The 20,445-nt window shown below is 45.7% G+C and overlaps 1 protein-coding gene across 5 annotated transcripts in view; it reads right to left on the reverse strand.

Annotated features, from left to right (window-relative positions):
* Positions 1-20,445, reverse strand: part of ARFIP2 (ADP ribosylation factor interacting protein 2) — a 127,977-nt gene that overhangs the window by 44,364 nt on the left and 63,168 nt on the right. For all 5 annotated transcript variants that reach the window (XM_030199771.1, XM_030199769.1, XM_030199770.1 and 2 more), the window contains one exon: positions 14,491-14,606. In XM_030199771.1, coding sequence (XP_030055631.1) covers positions 14,491-14,606 — 116 coding nt within the window. The remainder of the gene's footprint in view (positions 1-14,490; positions 14,607-20,445) is intronic.

Consider the following 20,445-nt stretch of genomic DNA (forward strand, 5'->3'; position numbering starts at 1 on the left):
ACGCTAACTGCTGTTACCACATCCTCCAGCAGTAAGTTCCAGAGCTTAATTAATCTTTGAGTGAAAAAGTATTTCCTCCTATTTGTTTTAAAAGTATTTCCATGTAATTTCATTGAGTGTCTCCTGGTCTTTGTACTTTTTGAAAGAGTGAAAAATGATTCACTTTTACCCATTTTACTCCACTTAGAATCTTGTAGACCTCAATTATATCCCCCCTCATCCATCTGTTTTCCAAGCTGAAGAGCCCTAACCTTTAGCCTTTCCTCATATGAGAGGAGTTCCATCCCCTTTATCATTTTGGTCGCTCTTCTTTCAACCTTTTCTAATTCTACTATATCTTTTTTGAGATACGATAACCAGAACTGAATACAAGGAGCCTTTTGGGAAGTGACAGGTTATCTGGTGACAACTGGATCCGAGCTGCCAGTACCTGAGATCATCAGCTTCTAAGACCTCTCAGCACCCTTCGGGGCATCCCTGCATCTCCCCAGGGATGGAAACCTCATGCAACGTGCCAGCTAGCCTGCACCTCCCGCATGCCCAGGTTCCGTAAGAAAGCCGTACTGCTCAGGTCTCCTGCCAGCTCTCCTACTCCAACATCCAAGGAAGGGACTTCACTGGCCAGGCTGTAACTGTTTCAATTCTTGCTGTCCTGGGGATAAATTGTTGGTCCAACAGTCGTGGGCCTAGGGTACTAGGAGTGTGTTTTCTCTAAGCTGCCTGACAGGTATTCATTGCTTTTCCCTAGGTAATCTAGCATCTGTTATTTTGCTGCTAAATAAATCAGTTATTCTATTTTTATAATACTTGGGCCTTGTCTGTTATTTGTCAGTATAACTGAGGCTATGGACTAGGATCTGTAAATCAGGAACCCTAAGTGTGGTTTCCAGAGCTGTGAAATCACAAGGGGATAGTGAAAAATTGCAAGAGAGCCTTACGAGACTGGGCATCCAAATGGTAGATGATGTTTAATTTGACCAAGTGCAGAGTGATGCATGTGGGAACGATGAACCCAAACTATAGTTATGTGATGCAACGTTCCACATTAGGAGACACCGACCACGAAAGGGATCTAGGTGTTATAAGAACATAAGAGAAGCCATACTGGGTTAGACCAATGGTCCATCTAGCCCAGTATCCTGTTTTCCAAACAGTAGCCAAGCCAGGTCACAAGTACCTGGCAGAAACCCAAATCGTGGCAACTCTCCATACTACAAATTCCAGGGCAAGCAGTTGCTTCCCATGTCTTTCTCAATAGCATACTACGGACTTTTCCTTCAGGAATTTATCCAAACCTTTTTTTAAAACCCAGATACACTAACCGCTGTTACCACATCCTCTGGCAAAGAGTTCTAGACCTTAACTATCCGCTGAGTGAAAAAAAATTTCCTCCAATTTGTTTTAAAAGTATTTCCATGTAACTTCCTCAAATGTGCCCTAGTTTTTGTACTTTTGGAACAAGTAAAAAAAAATCGATTTATTTCTACTCATTCTACACCACTCAGGATTTTGTAGACCTCAATCATATCACCCCTCATCAGTCTCTTTTCCAAGCTGAACAGCCCTAACCTCTTTAGCCTTTTCTCATACGAGTTCCATCCCTTTTATCATTTTGGTCGCTCTTCTTTGAACCTTTTCTAATTCTGCTATACTGTTTCTGAGATACGGCAACCAGAACTGAATGCAATACTCAAGATGCAGGATGCACCATGGAACGATAATTAATTACCTCGCTAGTTACTCCCATCTCTAAATCATTTATAAATATATTAAAAAGCAGCGGTCCTAGCACGGACCCCTGAGGAACCCCACTAACTACCCTTCTCCATTGTGAATACTGCCCATTTAACCCCACTCTCTGTTTCCTATCCTTCAACCAGTTTTTAATCCACAATAGGACATTTCCTCCTATCCCATGACCCTCCAATTTCCTCTGTAGCCTTTCATGAGGTACCTTGTCAAACGCCTTTTGAAAATCCAGATACACAATATCAACCGACTCCCCTTTGTCCACATGTTTGTTCACTCCTTCAAAGAATTGAAGTAAATTGGTCAGGCAAGATTTCCCCACACAAAAGCCATGCTGACTTGGTCTCAGTAATCCATGTCCTCGGATGTGCTCTGTAATTTTGTTTTTAATAATAGCCTCTACCATTTTCCCCGGCACCGACGTCAGACTCACCGGTCTATAATTTCCCGGATCTCCCCTGGAGCCTTTTTTAAAAATGGGCGTTACATTGGCCACCTTCCAATCTTCCGGTACCACGCTCGATTTTAAGGATAAGTTGCATATCACTAGCAGTAGCTCCGCAAGCTCGTTTTTCAGTTCTATCAGTACTCTAGGATGAATACCATCCGGTCCAGGAGATTTGCTACTCTTCAGTTTGCCGAACTGCCCCATTACGTCCTCCAGGTTTACCGTGAAGTCAGTAAGTTTCTCCGACTCGTCCGCTTGAAATACCATTTCCGACACCGGTATCCCACCCAAATCTTCCTCGGTGAAGACCGAAGCAAAGAATTCATTCAGTCTCTCCGCTACGTCTTTGTCTTCCTTGATCGCCCCTTTTACCCCTCGGTCATCCAGCGGCCCAACCGATTCTTTTGCCGGCTTCCTGCTTTTAATATACCGAAAAAAAGTTTTACTATGTTTTTTTTTTTTTTTTTTTATTTATTATTTTTCATTTAAACATCCATCTATTAAAACAATAAATGTTGGATACAGAAATATAGTAAAATAACAAACTTATTGGAAAATATTAGTTTCATTTAGACCACAACAACTTGAGACAAGATACAAGGTAAAAATAATAGAAAGAAAAAAGAACAAAAACTAATTAGAGCAGGATCAAAGAGGCAATCCGCAGCCAGACTTCAGCGAGTCCTTCTACCCTATTAGGTTACCTGGGTCGAACATGGTACACTTTCTTTTGAAATCAAAAATTCCTTCAATTTCTTGGGATCCATAAACATATATGTAACAGATTGTAATGTTATTATACAACGACAAGGAAAAACTAATTTAAACAATCCTCCCAAAGCCAAAATTTTGGATTTTAAACCGAGGAACTCTCGCCGACGGGCTTGAGTCTCTCTGTTTAAATCTGGAAAAATTCGAACGGTATGCCCAAGAAATTTACTGTTCAAAAATTTAAAATAAAGCTTAAAGACATTTGTTTTATCCATTTCCAGTGCAAATGAAACAATAAGAGTAGTTCTTTCCGTAATTAGTTCCAATGAGTTTTCAAGAAACTCTGTAATATTAAATTCTGGTTGCTGTGGCTGAAGGTTCAGCGGATTCACTGTTCTCCCAGTTATGTACTGTGTTCGGGTAATAGGCGGAAATCCCTCTGCTGGTATACCCAGAATTTCTCTAAAGTATTTTCTTAACATGTCCATAGCTGAAATTAATGGCGATTTGGGAAAATTAATAAACCTCAAGTTGTTTTTTTTCCCCTGGTTCTCAAGAAATTCTAGCTTACGTGCCAGAATCTCTCTGTCCTTCGCCACATTTCCCGCAAAATTTTTTAAAGTGGAAAGTTCAGTTCTCAAAGATTCAATTTGCACTGCTTGAGTTTGAAAATTGTCCACAAGTTGATTTTGCTGGTGCTTTAATGTATCAATATTTTGTGAAAAGTTACTCGTTACTTGAGAAAGCATAGCGTTCATTCCCTGGATAACATCCCATAGGGCATCTAAAGTTACTACTTTAGTTTTTTTTACCTCCAATAAAACCAGGGTATTGCTCATCGGAGAAGGGGTAGAAGTCATCAAACCCTTTTGCTGTTCCGCTCCGATTGGGGAAAGACCACCGTCGAGGCCTCCTGAGGGCAGGGGAAAATCAGCCACTTCGGACGTCCCTTCCGCTCTCACCGTCGGGATCACTCTACTTCCTGGTTGTGGAGGATTGGTGTTCCCAGGCGGACTAAGCGATAACGCCTCCTCGCTGGTCTCCGGCGATGTTATTGCGGAGCATTCTGTGGCGGGTTGCCGCATGATCAGTGGCTGAACCCCGAATTGTTCCAGAACCGTTTGTCGCGCGGAGGGAACACTCCCAGGGAGTAAGGAGGCCGACTCCCTGGGTTTTCCTTTCCGCTTCCCCATGTCCTGCACAAGGAAACGAACCTCCTAACGTTCAACGGCCTGGTAAGTCAGGAGCTCAGACACATGCGTCTGCTCTGATCGGCCATCTTGCCTCAGAATGTGGTCTTACTATGTTTTTTTGCCTCTAATACTATCTTTTTTTCATACTCCCTCTTGGCCTTCTTAATCTGTGCCTTGCATTTGCTTTGACACTCCTTATGCTGTTTCTTGTTATTTTCAGACGGTTCCTTCTTCCATTTTCTGAAGGCGTTTCTTTTAGCCCTAATAGCTTCCTTCACCTCACTTTTCAACCAGGCCGGCTGTCTTTTGGACTTCCGTCTTTCTTTTCTAATTCGCGGAATATGTATGGCCTGGGCCTCCAGGATGGTATTTTTGAACAGCGTCCACGCCTGTTGTACAGTTTTTACTCTCTCAGTTGCCCCCCTAAGTTTTTTTTTTACCGTTCTTCTCATTTTATCATAGTCTCCTTTTTTAAAGTTAAACGCTAACGTATTTGACTTTCTGTGTACAGTTACTTCAAGGTCGATGTCAAAACTGATCATATTATGGTCACTGTTATCAAGCGGCCCCAGTACCATAACGTCCCTCACCAGATCATGCGCTCCACTAAGGACCAAGTCTAGAATTTTTCCTTCTCTCGTCGGCTCCTGCACCCTCGCGCGTCTTTGAGCTTTTGCTTAAAAAAAAAAAAAAAAAAAGGGAACTTGGAGGAAGACCTTTTCGGTCTTTTTCCCCTTTTCCTGTGTTTCCAGTTTTTGCCCCGCTAAGTTTCCTTTCGTTTTCAGGGTAGGCCCTTTTGAGGCCTCGGTTCGAGTTTTTCTCTCCCTAATTTTGGTGCCTTTACCGCCATTACGAGTTTTGATTTCTCCGGCGTGATTTTTCCGCCCATGTCATCGAAGTCTTCCAGTGGCTTCAAGAAGTGCACCCAGTGCGCCCGGGTAATCTCGCTCACTGATAGGCACGCGTCGTGTCTTCAGTGTCTGGGGGCTGGGCACCGCCCGCAGGCCTGTAGTCTTTGCGCCCTTTTTACAGAAAAGGACTCAGGAAGCGAGATTGGCCCAGTGGAACGTGTTGTTCTCGGGCTCTTCGTCGGCAACAGCACCGGGGGTATCGAGTGCATCGACGTCGACAGCTTCAAGACCTTTGACCTCAGCATCGACCCTCTGCATCGTCGGTACCGAGACATCGAAAGGCTGCGTCGCCGTCGGTGGTACCGGGACCTCCACTAGTGCTGATGTCGTCGGACGGTGGTGCTTCGACTGGAGTGCAGGTGAGGGCTGTCCATTCCCTGCTGGTGGCGGTGAGCCTTCGGGTGGGTCTCCCCCTACCCTGAGGGCTCCTGCGGTACAGCCCCCCCGAGACCGACCTTCTTCGGCCTTGGCCCCGAGGAAGCGACGGTTGGATTCTATGTCCTCCTCGTCGGTACCGGGAAGTTCCGGTGACATGCTTCGTTTGAAAAAGTCAAAGAAGCATCGACACCGGTCTCCTTCCCACATCGGTACCAAGAGCTCCGGGTCGCCGAGGGAGTCGGCACCCAGTAGGCATCGGCACCGAGAGGACCGCTCACCCTCTGTTCAGGAGGTGTCGATGCGCTCCACCTTGGACAGCCCGGAACAGCCTCCACGCCCGGAACAGACTCTGACTTCGACACCTGCATCGGCTTCCATGTCTTTCTCCACAGCCGCCCTGCACGAGAGTCTCCGGACTGTTCTCCCAGAGATCCTGGGAGAGCTGTTGCGCCCTTCCCCTCCGGTACAGGGGGTGCTTGCGCCACCGGTACCGTCGAGTGAGGCGCCGGCTGGCCCCTTGCCCGGGGTGAGGTCTCTGACATCGGTGCCGCTTGCGGTACCGACTGCGGTCGCCTCCCAAAAAGGCTCCCAGACGACGTCGGCGGAGGGAGCTTCGCCGGTGCAGGCGAGGGAGTCTACCTCTCGACGCTCCCACCGTGGCCGTGTTTCCACGGAGTCGAGTCGGGCACAGCTTCAGACGTAGGTTCATGAACTTGTGTCTGATACCGATGGTGAGGGCTCGTAGGAAGAGGAAGAGGACATCAGATATTTCTCTGACGAGGAGTCTGATGGCCTTCCTTCCGACCCACTCCCTCCCCTGAAAGGCAGCTTTCTCCTCCTGAGAGTCTGTCTTTTGTGGCCTTTGTCCAGGAGATGTCTACGGCCATCCTCTTCCCGGTGGTTGTGGAGGACGAGCCCAGGGCTGAAATGTTTGAGCTCCTGGACTATCCTTCTCCGCCTAAGGAAGCGTCCACAGTACCCATGCATCATGTCCTAAAAAAGACATTGCTAGCGAACTGGACCAAGCCTCTAACTAATCCCCACATTCCCAAGAAGATCGAGTCCCAGTACCGGATCCATGGGGACCCAGAGCTGATACGCACTCAGTTGCCTCACGACTCTGGTGTGGTGGATCTAGCCCTAAAGAAGGCTAAGAGTTCTAGGGAGCATGCTTCAGCGCCCCCGGGCAAGGACTCTAGAACCTTAGACTCCTTTGGGAGGAAGGCCTACCATTCTTCTATGCTCGTGGCCAAAATCCAGTCTTACCAGCTCTACACGAGCATACACATGCGGAACAATGTGCGGCAGTTGGCGGGCTTGGTGGACAAGCTCCCTCCTGAGCAAGCCAAGCCATTTCAGGAGGTGGTCAGGCAGCTGAAGGCGTGCAGGAAATTCCTGGCCAGAGGGGTATATGATACCTTTGATGTCGCGTCCAGGGCCGCTGCTCAAGGTGTGGTGATGCGCAGACTCTCATGGCTGCGTGCCTCCGACCTGGAGAATAGAATCCAGCAGCGGATTGCGGACTCCCCTTGCCGAGCGGACAATATTTTTGGAGAAAAAGTCGAACAGGTGGTAGAGCAGCTCCACCAGCGGGATACCGCTTTCGACAAGTTCTTCCGCCGGCAGCCTTCAGCATCTACCTCCTCAGGTAGACGTTTTTATGGGGGAAGGAAGACTGTTCCCTACTCTTCTGGTAAGCGTAGGTACAATCCTCCTTCTCAACAGCCTGCGGCCCAGGCTAAGCCCCAGCACGCTCGCTCTCGTCAGCAGCGTGCGCCTCAGCAAGGCCCCTCGGCTCCCCAGCAAAAACAAGGGGCGAGCTTTTGACTGGCTCCAGCAGAGCATAGCCGACATCAACGTGTCAGTGCCGGGCGATCTGCCGGTCGGGGGGAGGCTGAAAGTTTTTCACCAAAGGTGGCCTCTCATAACCTCCGACCAGTGGGTTCTCCAAATAGTCCGGCAAGGATAAACCCTCAATTTGGTTTCCAAACCTCCAAATTGCCCACCGGGAGCTCAATCCTACAGCTTCCAGCACAAGCAGGTACTTGCAGAGGAACTCTCCGCCCCCTTCTCAGCGCCAATGCGGTCGAGCCCGTGCCATCCGGGCAAGAAGGGCTGGGATTCTATTCTAGGTACTTCCTTGTGGAAAAGAAAACAGGGGCGATGCGTCCCATCCTAGACCTAAGGGCCCTGAACAAATATCTGGTCAAGGAAAAGTTCAGGATGCTTTCCCTGGGCACTCTTCTTCCCATGATTCAGCAAAACGACTGGCTATGCTCTCTGGACTTGAAGGACGCCTACACGCACATCCCGATACTGCCAGCTCACAGACAGTATCTGCGATTTCAGCTGGGCACACGTCACTTCCAGTACTGTGTGCTACCCTTTGGGCTCGCCTCTGCGCCCAGAGTGTTCACGAAGTGCTTGGCTGTAGTAGCAGCGGCGCTTCGCAGGCTGGGAGTGCACGTGTTCCCCTATCTCGACGATTGGCTGGTGAAGAACACATCCGAGGCAGGAGCTCTACAGTCCATGCAGATGACTATTCGCCTCCTGGAGCTACTGGGGTTTGTGATAAATTATCCAAAGTCCCATCTTCTCCCAGTGCAGAGACTCGAATTCATAGGAGCTCTGCTGGATTCTCAGACGGCTCGTGCCTATCTCCAAGAGGCGAGAGCCAACAACTTGTTGTCCCTCGTCTCGCGGGTGCGAGCGTCCCAGCAGATCACAGCTCGGCAGATGTTGAGATTGTTGGGCCACATGGCCTCCACAGTTCATGTGACTCCCATGGCCCGCCTTCACATGCGAAGACGTGATCCACCTGCCCACGAGTTTTCTCAAATCCCTGTACTGGTGGACGATTTGGTCCAATTTGACTCTGGGACGCCCTTTCCCAATTCCTCAGCCACAAAAAGTGCTGACTACGGATGCGTCTCTCCTGGGGTGGGGGGCTCATGTCGATGGGCTTCACACCCAGGGAAGCTGGTCCCTCCAGGAACGCGATCTGCAGATCAATCTCCTGGAGTTACGAGCGGTCTGGAACGCTCTGAAGGCTTTCAGAGATCGGCTGTCCCACCAAATTATCCAAATTCAGACAGACAACCAGGTTGCCATGTATTACATCAACAAGCAGGGGGGCACCGGATCTCGCCCCCTGTGTCAGGAAGCTGTCAGCATGTGGCTCTGGGCTCATCGTCACGACATGGTGCTCCAAGCCACATATCTGGCAGGCGTAAACAACAGTCTGGCCGACAGGTTGAGCAGGATCATGCAACCTCACGAGTGGTCGCTCAACTCCAGAGTAGTGCGCCAGATCTTCCAGGTGTGGGGCACCCCCTTGGTAGATCTCTTTGCATCTCGAGCCAACCACAAAGTCCCTCAGTTCTGTTCCAGACTTCAGGCCCACGGCAGACTGGCATCGGATGCCTTCCTCCTGGATTGGGGGGAAGGTCTGCTGTATGCTTATCCTCCCATACCTCTGGTGGGGAAGACTTTGTTGAAACTCAAGCAAGACTGGGGCACCATGATTCTGATTGCTCCTTTTTGGCCGCGTCAGATCTGGTTCCCTCTTCTTCTGGAGTTGTCCTCCGAAGAACCGTGGAGATTGGAGTGTTTTCCGACCCTCATTACACAGGACGAAGAGGCGCTTCTGCATCCCAACCTCCAGTCTCTGGCTCTCACGGCCTGGATGTTGAGAGCGTAGACTTTGCCTCTTTGGGTCTGTCAGAGGGTGTCTCCCGCATCTTGCTTGCTTCCAGGAAAGATTCCACTAAGAGGAGTTACTTCTTTCTATGGAGGAGGTTTGCCGTCTGGTGTGACAGCAAGGCCCTAGATCCTCGCTCTTGTCCTACACAGACCCTGCTTGAATACCTTCTGCACTTGTCTGAGTCTGGTCTCAAGACCAACTCTGTAAGGGTTCACCTTAGCGCAATCAGTGCATACCATTACCATGTGGAAGGTAAGCCGATCTCAGGACAGCCTTTAGTTGTTCGCTTCATGAGAGGTTTGCTTTTGTCAAAGCCCCCCGTCAAACCTCCTAAAGTGTCATGGGATCTCAATGTCGTTCTCACCCAGCTGATGAAACCTCCTTTTGAGCCACTGAACTCCTGCCATCTGAAGTACTTGACCTGGAAGGTCATTTTCTTGGTGGCAGTTACTTCAGCTCGTACAGTCAGTGAGCTTCAGGCCCTGGTAGCCCAGGTCCCTTACACCAAATTTCATCATAACAGAGTAGTCCTCCGCACTCACCCTAAGTTCTTGCCGAAGGTAGTGTCGGAGTTCCATCTGAACCAGTCAATTGTCTTGCCAACATTCTTTCCCCGTCCTCATTCCTGCCCTGCTGAACGTCAGCTGCACACATTGGACTGCAAAAGAGCATTGGCCTTCTATCTGGAGCGGACACAGCCCAACAGACAGTCCGTCCAATTGTTTGTTTCTTTTGATCCTAACAGGAGGGGAGTGGCTGTGGGGAAACGCACCATATCCAATTGGCTAGCAGATTGCATTTCCTTCACTTACGCCCAGGCTGGGCTGGCTCTCGAGGGTCATGTCACGGCTCATAATGTCAGAGCCATGGCTGCGTCAGTGGCCCACTTGAAGTCAGCCACTATTGAAGAGATCTGCAAAGCTGCAACGTGGTCATCTGTCCACACATTCGCATCTCATTACTGCCTGCAGCAGGATACCCGACGCGACAGTCGGTTCGGGCAGTCAGTGCTTCAGAATCTGTTCGGGTTTTAGAATCCAACTCCACCCCCCTAGGCCCATGTTTTATTCTGTTCCAGGCTACACTCTCTGTTAGTTGGATAAGTTGTTAGGTCAATCTCACTTATGTCCTCGCCGTTGCGAGGTCCAATTGACCATGTTTGTTGTTTTGAGTGAGCCTGGGGGCTAGGGATACCCCATCAGTGAGAACAAGCAACCTGCTTGTCCTTGGAGAAAGCGAATGCTACATACCTGTAGAAGGTATTCTCCGAGGACAGCAGGCTGATTGTTCTCACAAACCCGCCCGCCTCCCCTTTGGAGTTGTGTCTTCCCTTGTCTTTGTCTTGCTACATATGGGACTGACGAACACGAGCCGGTTTGGGCGGGAAGACGGCCGCGCATGCGCGGTGCGCATCGGCGCGCGAGGACTAGCAAAGGCCTTTGCTAGTAAAGTGTTCTGATTGGAGGGTCTGCCGTGGACGTCACCCATCAGTGAGAACAATCAGCCTGCTGTCCTCGGAGAATACCTTCTACAGGTATGTAGCATTCGCTTTTTGCCCTTATGTTTGAAAGGATAGGCAAACATGCTGCTTTTTTATTTTAAAGTTTGAGATTTTAACAATTCAATCTGTGTGTGTTTTGGATTTTGTGGACTTCTATCATATTACCCTCCCCCCAGCATAAGACATAAGCATCGCCATGCTGGGACAGACCAAGGGTCCATCGAGCCCAGCACCCTGTCTCCGACAGCGACCAAAAGAACAAGCATTTTGTCCCGCCCATCCCAGAAATAGTGGATTATTCCTACATCCATTCAATACCATTCTATGTCCTTTTCTTCCAGGAAGCCGTCTAACCTTTTTTGAAACTCTGCTAAGCCAACCGCCCCAACCACCTTATCCAGCAACAAATTCCAGAGTTTAACCACGCGTTGAGTGAAGAAAAACTTCCTCCAATTCGTTTTAAATTTTTTGAAAGCATAAACAGACGCTCCACATCGACCCGTTCCATTCCACTCATTGTCTTATAGACCTCTATCATATCTCCCCTCAACCACCTTTTCTCCAAGCTGAAGAGCCCCAGCCTCTTCAGCCTTTCCTCATAGGGAAGTCGTCCCATCCCCTGAATTATCTTTGTCGCCCCTTCTCTGCACCTTTTCCAATTCCACTATATCTTTTTTGAGGTGCGGCGACCACAATTGAACACAATACTCGAGGTGCAGTCGCATCATGGAGCGATACAATCGCATAATAATATCCTCATTTTTGTTTTCCATCCCTTTCCTAATAATACCTAACATTCTATTTGCTTTCTTAGCTGCAGCAGCACATTGAGCAGAAGATTTCAACGTAACATCAATGATGACACCTAGATCCCTTTCTCGGTCCGTGACTCCTAACGCGGAACCTTGCATGACGTAGTTATAGTTTGGGTTCCTCTTTCCCACATGCATCACTTTGCACTTGCTCACATTAAATGTCATCTGCCATCTAGATGCCCAGTCTCCCAGTCTTGTAAGGTCCTCTTGTAATTTTTCACAATCCTCCCGCGATTTAATGACTTTTAATAACTTTGTGTCATCAGCAAATGTAATTACCTCAGCAGTCTCTTTTCCAAGCTGAAGAGCCCTAACCTCTTTAGCCTTTCAATATATGAGAGGAGTTCTATCCCCTTTATCATTTTAGTAGCTCCTTTGAACCTTTTCTAATTCCGCTATATTTTTTTTGAGTTACGGCGACAAGAATTGCATGCAATACTCAAGGTGAGGTTACATACAAACACAGAAAAATATAGGCAGGTAAAGACCATATGGCCTATCCGGTCTGTCCATCTGTGCCATCTACTCTCCCTATCACTCCCGTAACGATCCTATGTACTTGTCCCAAGCTCTCTTGAATTCAGATACTGTTTTTGTCTCAATCACTTCCGCCGGAAGGCCATTCCATGAAGTCATCTTATTTTCCATCTTTGGTCATCGCTGCACACTGGGAGGAAGATTTCAGCATATTATCTACACCACCACCTAGTTCTTTTTCTCCTAAGGTAAACTCTAGCATCAAGTAACTATCATTCAGATTATTCTTCCCAATGTGCATCACTTTGCATTTGTCTATATTAAATTTAATCTGCCATGCCAAGTCTTCCAATATCCCAAGATCTTCCTGCAATTTTTCACGGTCCAGGTGTGTTTTAACAACTTTCAACAGTTTTGTGTCACCTCACTTGCTGTTCCCATTTCCAGATCATTTATAAATATGTTAAATAGCACCGGCTCCAGGACAGATCCCTGCGGCACTCCACTGTTCATCCTCCTCCACTGAGAAAAATGGCCACTTAACCCTATCCTCTGTTTTCTATCCATTAACCCACAACAGAACATTGCCTCCCATCCTTATTCATTTTCAAAATGAGAGTTCCTGGAGGTAAAATGTTCTTGCAGACTTTGCAGCGTTAGAACCTGTGGAAATGCCTGGCTCATGTGTGCTTAATGTGAAATGTATGACTTTACCCACTTGCATGCATGCTTGTGTATGCACTTTTCCGAAAAAAAAAAAATTGCACAAACTAGCAGATGTATTTTTCAGAAGTGCAGGCAGTTATAATATTACCCCATGTACAGAATATAATATAGCTTTACACACTGCTGCAGAGACATAATGTAATATAACATATAATGTAACATCAAATATGTTCAGAATTATCCACTGCATAACAGATCCTCACCCAAAACTGTGTAACATACAGTAAATGCCACATGAGATACAGAACAACACTTGCATGTTACATAGAAACTGGGTAACTCTGTAATAGTGCATCATTCTGGAGCCTATTCAACAAAGGAAAACATGAACCTACTTTTCTCCACATAATACCAGCATAGCAGGGCAAATATGAGCAGATAGCGCCATTGAGCTGGTGTAGATGCTCACGCCTAGACTGCCAAAATATGCATAAATTATATATATATATATATATATATTTTTTTTTTTTTTAAGATTTTGTTCACACCTTTTTCAGTAGTAGGTCAAGGTGAGTTTCATTCAGGTACTCTGGATATTTCTCTGTCCCAGGAGGGCTCACAATGGAGGGTTAAGTGACTTGCCCAAGATCACAAGGAGCAGCAGTGGGATTTGAACCAGCCACCTCTGGATTGCAAGACCGGTGTTCTAACCACTAGGCCACTCCTCCACTTCTATAATTCATGCAAGTGACTGCACCCTGCCCAGGTTCCGCCTGGACTCCACCCATGTGTATGCATATTTTCAAAACTTTGTACTATATTATGGAATACTGGCATTTATATGCATACGTGTGCACACATGCATGGCTATGACATTATTCTGGTCATTTACACATCATCCTGGCACCTAAATGTTACAGAACTGTACTGAAACTACACATAGGGCAGTATGTAATTTCAGCACATTTCACCTAGTCTTCCCCCTCCCTCACCCCTGTGGCAGCAACTGCTGCCACCAGCCCTGCACTAGAAGTACTGCAAGGACATAGTCCATGAGCACTCCTGCTCCATACGGCTGATCCTCTGTTTCCTGTCTGTACAAGTGCACACAATTGTGGGAAAGGAGAACCACAGGCACCAGGATCTAGAACTCATGGTATGCCCTTCTGGCTGCCTGTTGCTGCTCTGGTCCTTGTTGCAGAGGAGCACATGAAAAGAAAAGAACCTGGTGGGTAAGATATTGAGAGTGGAAAGCAGAACCTAGAGGACTAGAAGAGAGGGAAAGGGAAGAGGGGGGTAAGGGAAAGAAACGAGGAACACAGAAAGTGAAGAGCTGGAAAGATAGGAACCTAGACAGTGAAGAGGGAAAGGGAAGAAGCAGAAGGACAAGGGCAAGAGTGAGGCATTTGAAGGTCCAGGCAAGAGGAGGAAGAGAAGGAACCTGGAGGGCAAGGAAGGAGGAGACAACCTAGAAATGGAGAGAAATGAGAGGAATCTAAAAGAAAGACCATGGAAATAAGGATCCTGAAGAGGCAGACATTTAACAGGAGAAGAGGGGGAAACTGGAAGGAGGGAGGAGATACAGGGCTGAGTGAAGAGTAAGGTGGAGAAGAAAAGAAAGGGGGAAAGGAGAAATGGGAAACAAAACTAAATAGGTGATAAGGAAATGAGACAAAATGGGTGAAGCACAGGAAAAGAAAAGGAGAGAAAAGAGAATGAAATGGAAAAACAGAAGGAGAATACCTCAATGTGTATCTCTGCTTTTAATCCCTGATGCATATAACATTTATAATGTACAACACCTACAATGAGAGGAGTAGTATGACACTGGAGGTCTGGAAACGAGCAACCATGGGGAGAAGGCAGGAGAAAGAGGAGTGAACAAATTGTAGGAACAGTGAGGAAGGCAATTATGAGAGGATGATGAGGGGGATTCACCTTGTATGTATTTATCCCCCACTTCTTTACAATGTCGAACTTCTCTATGGCGAGACCACGTGACAGCTCTTCTGAAGTCATTGATGAATTACTGTGACACTGGTGCATACTGGAGCCTAAGACCAACAAAGACCAAGGACATAAATGACATTGCCAAACAGTCAAAAGATTAATCAGGATTTCATGCTATACTCTTTTGCCATAGGCAGGAGCTTCCCAATCACCAATCATATTCAAGAACACCCTTCTCCTTTATCTTCATCTGCCAGAAAATGAGCCACAAGCCACTCAGGAACTGCCCAACCTCCCTAACCCAGACAGCAAGCTAGGCCTTTTACTTTACAAAAGGATGGATAGTTACCCCTGCTTTCTTTAACTATGAGTATGCTCTTTATGATGCTCCTAACATCAGTGTAAGCATTAAGAAACCATTAAGCAAACTAAACTGTCCAAACATTTAATGCAGGTCACTGGAACTTTATCTCCATTTCTAGGATTTAGTCTTCCTATGTGTATATGAAGTGGAAGCGCAGCAGCATCTGATTTTTCAAGGTTTAGGAAACTTCTGAAAACTTCGTCATTCTTTCTTTTGAAAACACAACAGGGTACTGTGGATGTTGATGGAATACATACTAGTTGGTTGTATTTCACCTTGGCTGAGTTTATACCTGGGTAGTTGCTATTATAAGAGCATAAGCGTCGCCATACTGGGACAGATCGAAGGGCCATCAAGGCCAGTATCCTGTTTCCAATAGTGGCCAAACCAAGTCACAAGTACATGACAGAATCTCAAATGAGTAAAAACAGATTTTATGCTGCTTATCCCAGGAATAAGCAGTGGATTTTCCCATCTTAATAATGGCTTATGGACTTTTCTGTTAGGAAATTATCCAAACCTCTTTTTTGGATTTGCTATTTGAACAGGGCACAGTTTCTTTTTCTGAGGTGGCAAAATTTAAAATATCAGCCCTCTTGGGATCACTTTTCAGATAACATTTAGCCATATTTTTAAAGTTTTAATGCAAGGATTGAACTCTGGGGCAGAGGTGCATTGGGAGAAGATATCTGACTAAGGGCCTCTTTTACTAAACCGCACTAGCGATTCCCGAATGGCAAATGCGATGCAGCCCATTGCACATTTGCTGCGCTGGGAATCGCTAGCGCAGTTTAGTAAAAGAGGCCCTAAATTTGCTATATTTTGAATTATTTGTGGTTGCTTAACTTCTGTTTCTACCTCTCTCTCTTTATATAGGTTGCTTTAAAAAAAATTGCCTTATCTGTCTTTGGTTAAACTGTGGTCTTATAAATGCTTTTACTCTGATCTTTACCAATTGCTTTTTTCAAAATAACCTACAGAAATTAAATTTGTGCTGTCTTCTAGAATTATAGCTAGCTTTTCTGTCAGAGGCGTCAGCCGTTTGATAACAGAGCCCAGGAACGGCAGCTGTTTATTACCAAAATACAGTTTTAAAAGAATAACTTTGGTCTGTCCTTGTTAATAGCCAAGGTTGAGCTCAGATACTTGGCAGTTACCCTGGAGGATGTTCTGCTGTAAAATTCAAGCATATAGCTTATTATATTATGTTTTTTTAAGCACCTTTTTTTTTTACTCCATCCTTACCTTCAAGACTCAAGTAAACGAAGTAGTTCACACTTTCTCCATCGCACCATCTGCATATTCTTGTTCTGCAGTTAGTTATTACCTGTTTGGACTACTGCAATTCCCTCTATAATGGTCTATCTACAGCTGGTTTAATCTGCAGCAGGTCAAATTACTGCATAATGCTCATCACTATGACAATCTCATTCCTCTTCTTCAGCTAGAACATTAGTTACAGAAATTTAAGATCCTTTGTTTAGTCTTTAAGGGTCTTTCCCCGGGTAGCCCACAGTATATATCTGACATGTTTCAGCCATGTATCCCTGGCTCATCTCCTTTGTTCTTCTCATCTTGATCTTTTGGCCCTGCTCCCCTCCCCCCCCCCCCACCCCACATTTCCTTCTTTGTCTGGAGGTTTCTAGAGCCTCTGTGTTCTCATACCTCAGCCCTTACCTCTGGAATTCACTGCCCCTTGACATCCATCCTAATTCCACCTTTTCTCATTTCAAGCATCTGTAAAGCCCTGGCTGTTCTAGAAAGCCTTTGGTTGAGTCTTTAATGGCCCCTTACGTCCCACTTCATTACCCCACCTTTCTCCCTCCCAGTTCTTCCTCCTTCCCTTTGTGCTCCTTTGCCTTGTGATCACTTCACACAGCCTTCCCCCTTCCTCATTTGCCTTTCTTCAATGACTTTGTATTTCCTTTCCCCATTTTTATTCTATTATAAACTGTTCAGCAGCATGTTTGCGTGCGATGCACAGTATTTCGAATTACTGTACATAATACAAACAAGACTTTCTGGTTATATTGGAGAAAGGAGGAAGGCTAGAAATGGAATTCTAAGTCTGAAAGATGCTAGAAGTTGTATGCCAAGAGTGATAAGGAAAAAGTGGACCATGTTAAATACATACCCTATGGCAGGGGAAATGGGACTTGATATACCGCCTTTCTGAGGTTTTTGCAACTACATTCAAAGTGGTTTACATATATTCAGGTACTTATTTTGTACCAGGGGCAATGGAGAGTTAGGTGACTTGCCCAGAGTCACAGGGAGCTGCAGTGGGAATCGAACTCAGTTCTCCAGGATCAAAGTCCACTGCACTAACCACTAGGCTACTTCTCCGCTGGGCTCAACAAACCCCAGGTACCAAGTCACCATGGCGACTGAAAATTTGGACCTAGCACCTAGGTTTTGCTGGTACAAAACAAGGCAGCAAGAAGTTTGGTTGGTTGGTCCTGCAGAAAGCAAACACCAAGAGCAGCGGATTCTCTCTTCGCCTTGCCTCCAGTCACAGAACCTCTGGTGCAACAGGCTTAACGTCTCTCTCACTTCCCTCCCCACCAATCTGCCCAAGCACAGGCCTGCCACAGAGAAAAGTAAGACTGTTTCTGTCAATGAACAAAAGGGGCAGCTGCCCCAGGCCTCTGCATGATGGGGCCCAGCCATCCATAGGAGCCCTAGAAAGGAACACAGGGCTGATCCCCCGTCTACCTTCTACTGCCTCTGCGGCCATGTCACCGAGTCCAAATTTGCAGGAGCAATAAAAAAAAGGAGCAGGCCCAGAATCAGTGATAACGAAAGCACCAAGTAGTGGTTCAAGGGATTTCTAACCACACGATCATACCAAGTGACATCTAATTCGACTACATCAGCTACATGGATACCTGAATGCGGAGTTCCACAGGGATCCCCCCTCTCACCGACATTATTCAACTTAATGATGATACCCTTGGCGAAACTACTATCAAACCAAAACCTTAACCCATTCATACACGCAGACGACGTAACGATCTACATCCCATTCAAACAAGATTTAAAGGAGATTTCCAATGACATTAACCAAAGCCTACATATCATGAACACATGGGCGGACGCATTTCAGCTGAAACTCAACGCAGAAAAAACCCAATGCCTAATACTCACCTCGCAACACAACACGAACAAATTCACCACCATTAACACACCAAAACTGAATCTTCCAATTTCGGACACCTTAAAAATTCTTGGAGTTACCATTGATCGACACCTAACACTTGAGAGTCACGCGAAAAACACAACCAAGAAGATGTTCCACTCAATGTGGAAATTAAAAAGAGTAAGACCTTTCTTCCCAAGGACTGTATTCCGCAACCTGGTACAATCAATGGTACTCAGTCATCTGGACTACTGCAATGCACTCTACGCCGGCTGCAAAGAGCAAATAATCAAGAAACTTCAGACAGCTCAGAACACTGCAGCTAGACTCATTCGGTAAAACAAAATATGAAAGTGCTAAACCCCTACGAGAAAAGCTACACTGGCTTCCACTCAAAGAATGCACAAAGGGGTTCTCTGAAGTATTTTCTTGCCGCAGTAGCAGCTAATGAAAGTTGTATGCAAAGCTATTATAATGAGCTAATTACTATACAAATGTGCATGCAAAGTGATGCACCGCCATTTTCCAACCTGATGCAAAAAGCAGCCCCTACCTTTGCCTTTGAAATTTTAACAGGTGGTCAGGAGCCGTCGGTACTGCCTAGAATGACAGCTGAACAGTGGAGGAAAGGGGTGGAGAGAAGAATCATCCAGACCCCCTCTCTGTTGCTTGCCTGAAGGTAAAAGGTTTCCATTAAGAAACAGCATTTGTGCCATCAGTAGAGGGATAGAGAGAAAACAGTGGCTTAGCAAAAACAGATGCAACGATGAATCAAACTTTCAGTCGTTACCTGATCAGAGTTCTCACGCAATGGGGTCATTAGTATTAATCTACACAGAGACAGTGCGAGCGGGATACAAAAAAAAGGCTTTTTTCATACATGCAGCTTGTCTGTTTATATGAAAGCAGTCTGTGGCATGCGCACACAAGCCACACTTAGCGACTGACTGCTTTGTGCATGCTCAGCTGGTCGACTGGCTTCCCCCCCATCGCATGCAAATGAGCTGTTCGCAAAAGCAGCAAGCTCATTTGATGCGATTCTCTTTGGGAATCCATCTTATATTTCCAAATCGGTAATTTTTACAGATTTGAAAATATGGATGGATTCTTAATGGGGATTTTAGTGCATCTGGAACTAAGTGTGGGAGCTCTGTTAATTCACTATTACCAAATAGGTTTATTTATTTATTTAACACATTTATACCCCACATTTTCCCACCAATAGTAGGCTCAATGTGGCTTACAAAACCGTAGGGCAAACTACATTTCAATTAAATAACATAACAATGTGATTTAGTTCAGTAAAATAATATAATAATGTAATAAAAAAATAGTAAACGTATAGGTATTGTAAAGAACAACAGAGATAATAAGAGTGAATAATAAAGGTAAGGGTCCATGGAATTTGCTCTGAATTTAGGTGGTTCTGAGTTAATTTTAAGATTTTAGGTAGTGCATTCCATAACTGTGTTCCTATGAAGGAGAAGCTGGATGCGTAGGTAGACTTGTATTTGAGGCCGTTGCAGTCTGGATAGTGAAAATTTAGGTAGGATCAGGAATGACTGGAACTGTTTCTGAGTGGAAGGTCTATTAGATTAAGCATGTATCCAGGAACTTCTCCATAAATAATCCTGTGAATCAAGGTGCAGACCTTGAAGGCAATGTGTTCCTTAATGGGGAGCCAGTGTAGACTTTCTTGAAGGGGTTTGGCAGATTTGAATTTAGATTTACCAAAAATCAGTCTCGCTGCTGTGTTCTGGGTGGTCTGAAGTCTCTTAACTGTTCTCTACATCCTGTGTAGATTCCGTTGCAATAATCTAAATGGCTCAATATCATTGATTGAATTAATTTACGGAAAACATCTCTGGGGAAAAAAGGTTTAATACGTTTAAGTTTCCACATCGAGTAGAACATTTTCTTTGTGGTACAATTTACTTGGGTTTCCAGGGTCAGGTTCCAATCAATTATGATGCCAAGTAGTTTTTGGTTCGGAGTACAGCTTTTTCTGAAGTTATTCCTACATATGGAAAGGGAGAGGAAAGACTACGTAAAACAGAGAAGTTCAATAAGTGGCTTGAAACGGTGTAAAGAAGAAGGTTTTAGATACATAGGAGGATGGGACAGTACGTGGAAAAATGAGAGGCTGTTCTGTAATCATGGGCTACATCTTTCTGACAGGAAAAAGGATCCTTGGGGAGAAATTCAGACAGTATTTTTCTAGGCTTTTAAACTAGAGGGTGGGGGATGACAAAAAGAAGCAAGGGAAGTCAGAAAGTCACCCCCAGGAAAAACATAACAGTAGTGGGGATGGTAATGTTAATATAGAAAACCATCTAAATTCACTTAACACATGAAAAGCAATAAGCACAAATGCTCATAGTCTAAGTAAAAAGGTTCAAGATTTGTAAGCCCTGATGTTTGAGGAAGACTTGGATATCGT

This window comes from Microcaecilia unicolor, chromosome 4 (assembly GCF_901765095.1).
Source record: "Microcaecilia unicolor chromosome 4, aMicUni1.1, whole genome shotgun sequence".
NCBI lineage: Eukaryota > Metazoa > Chordata > Amphibia > Gymnophiona > Siphonopidae > Microcaecilia > Microcaecilia unicolor.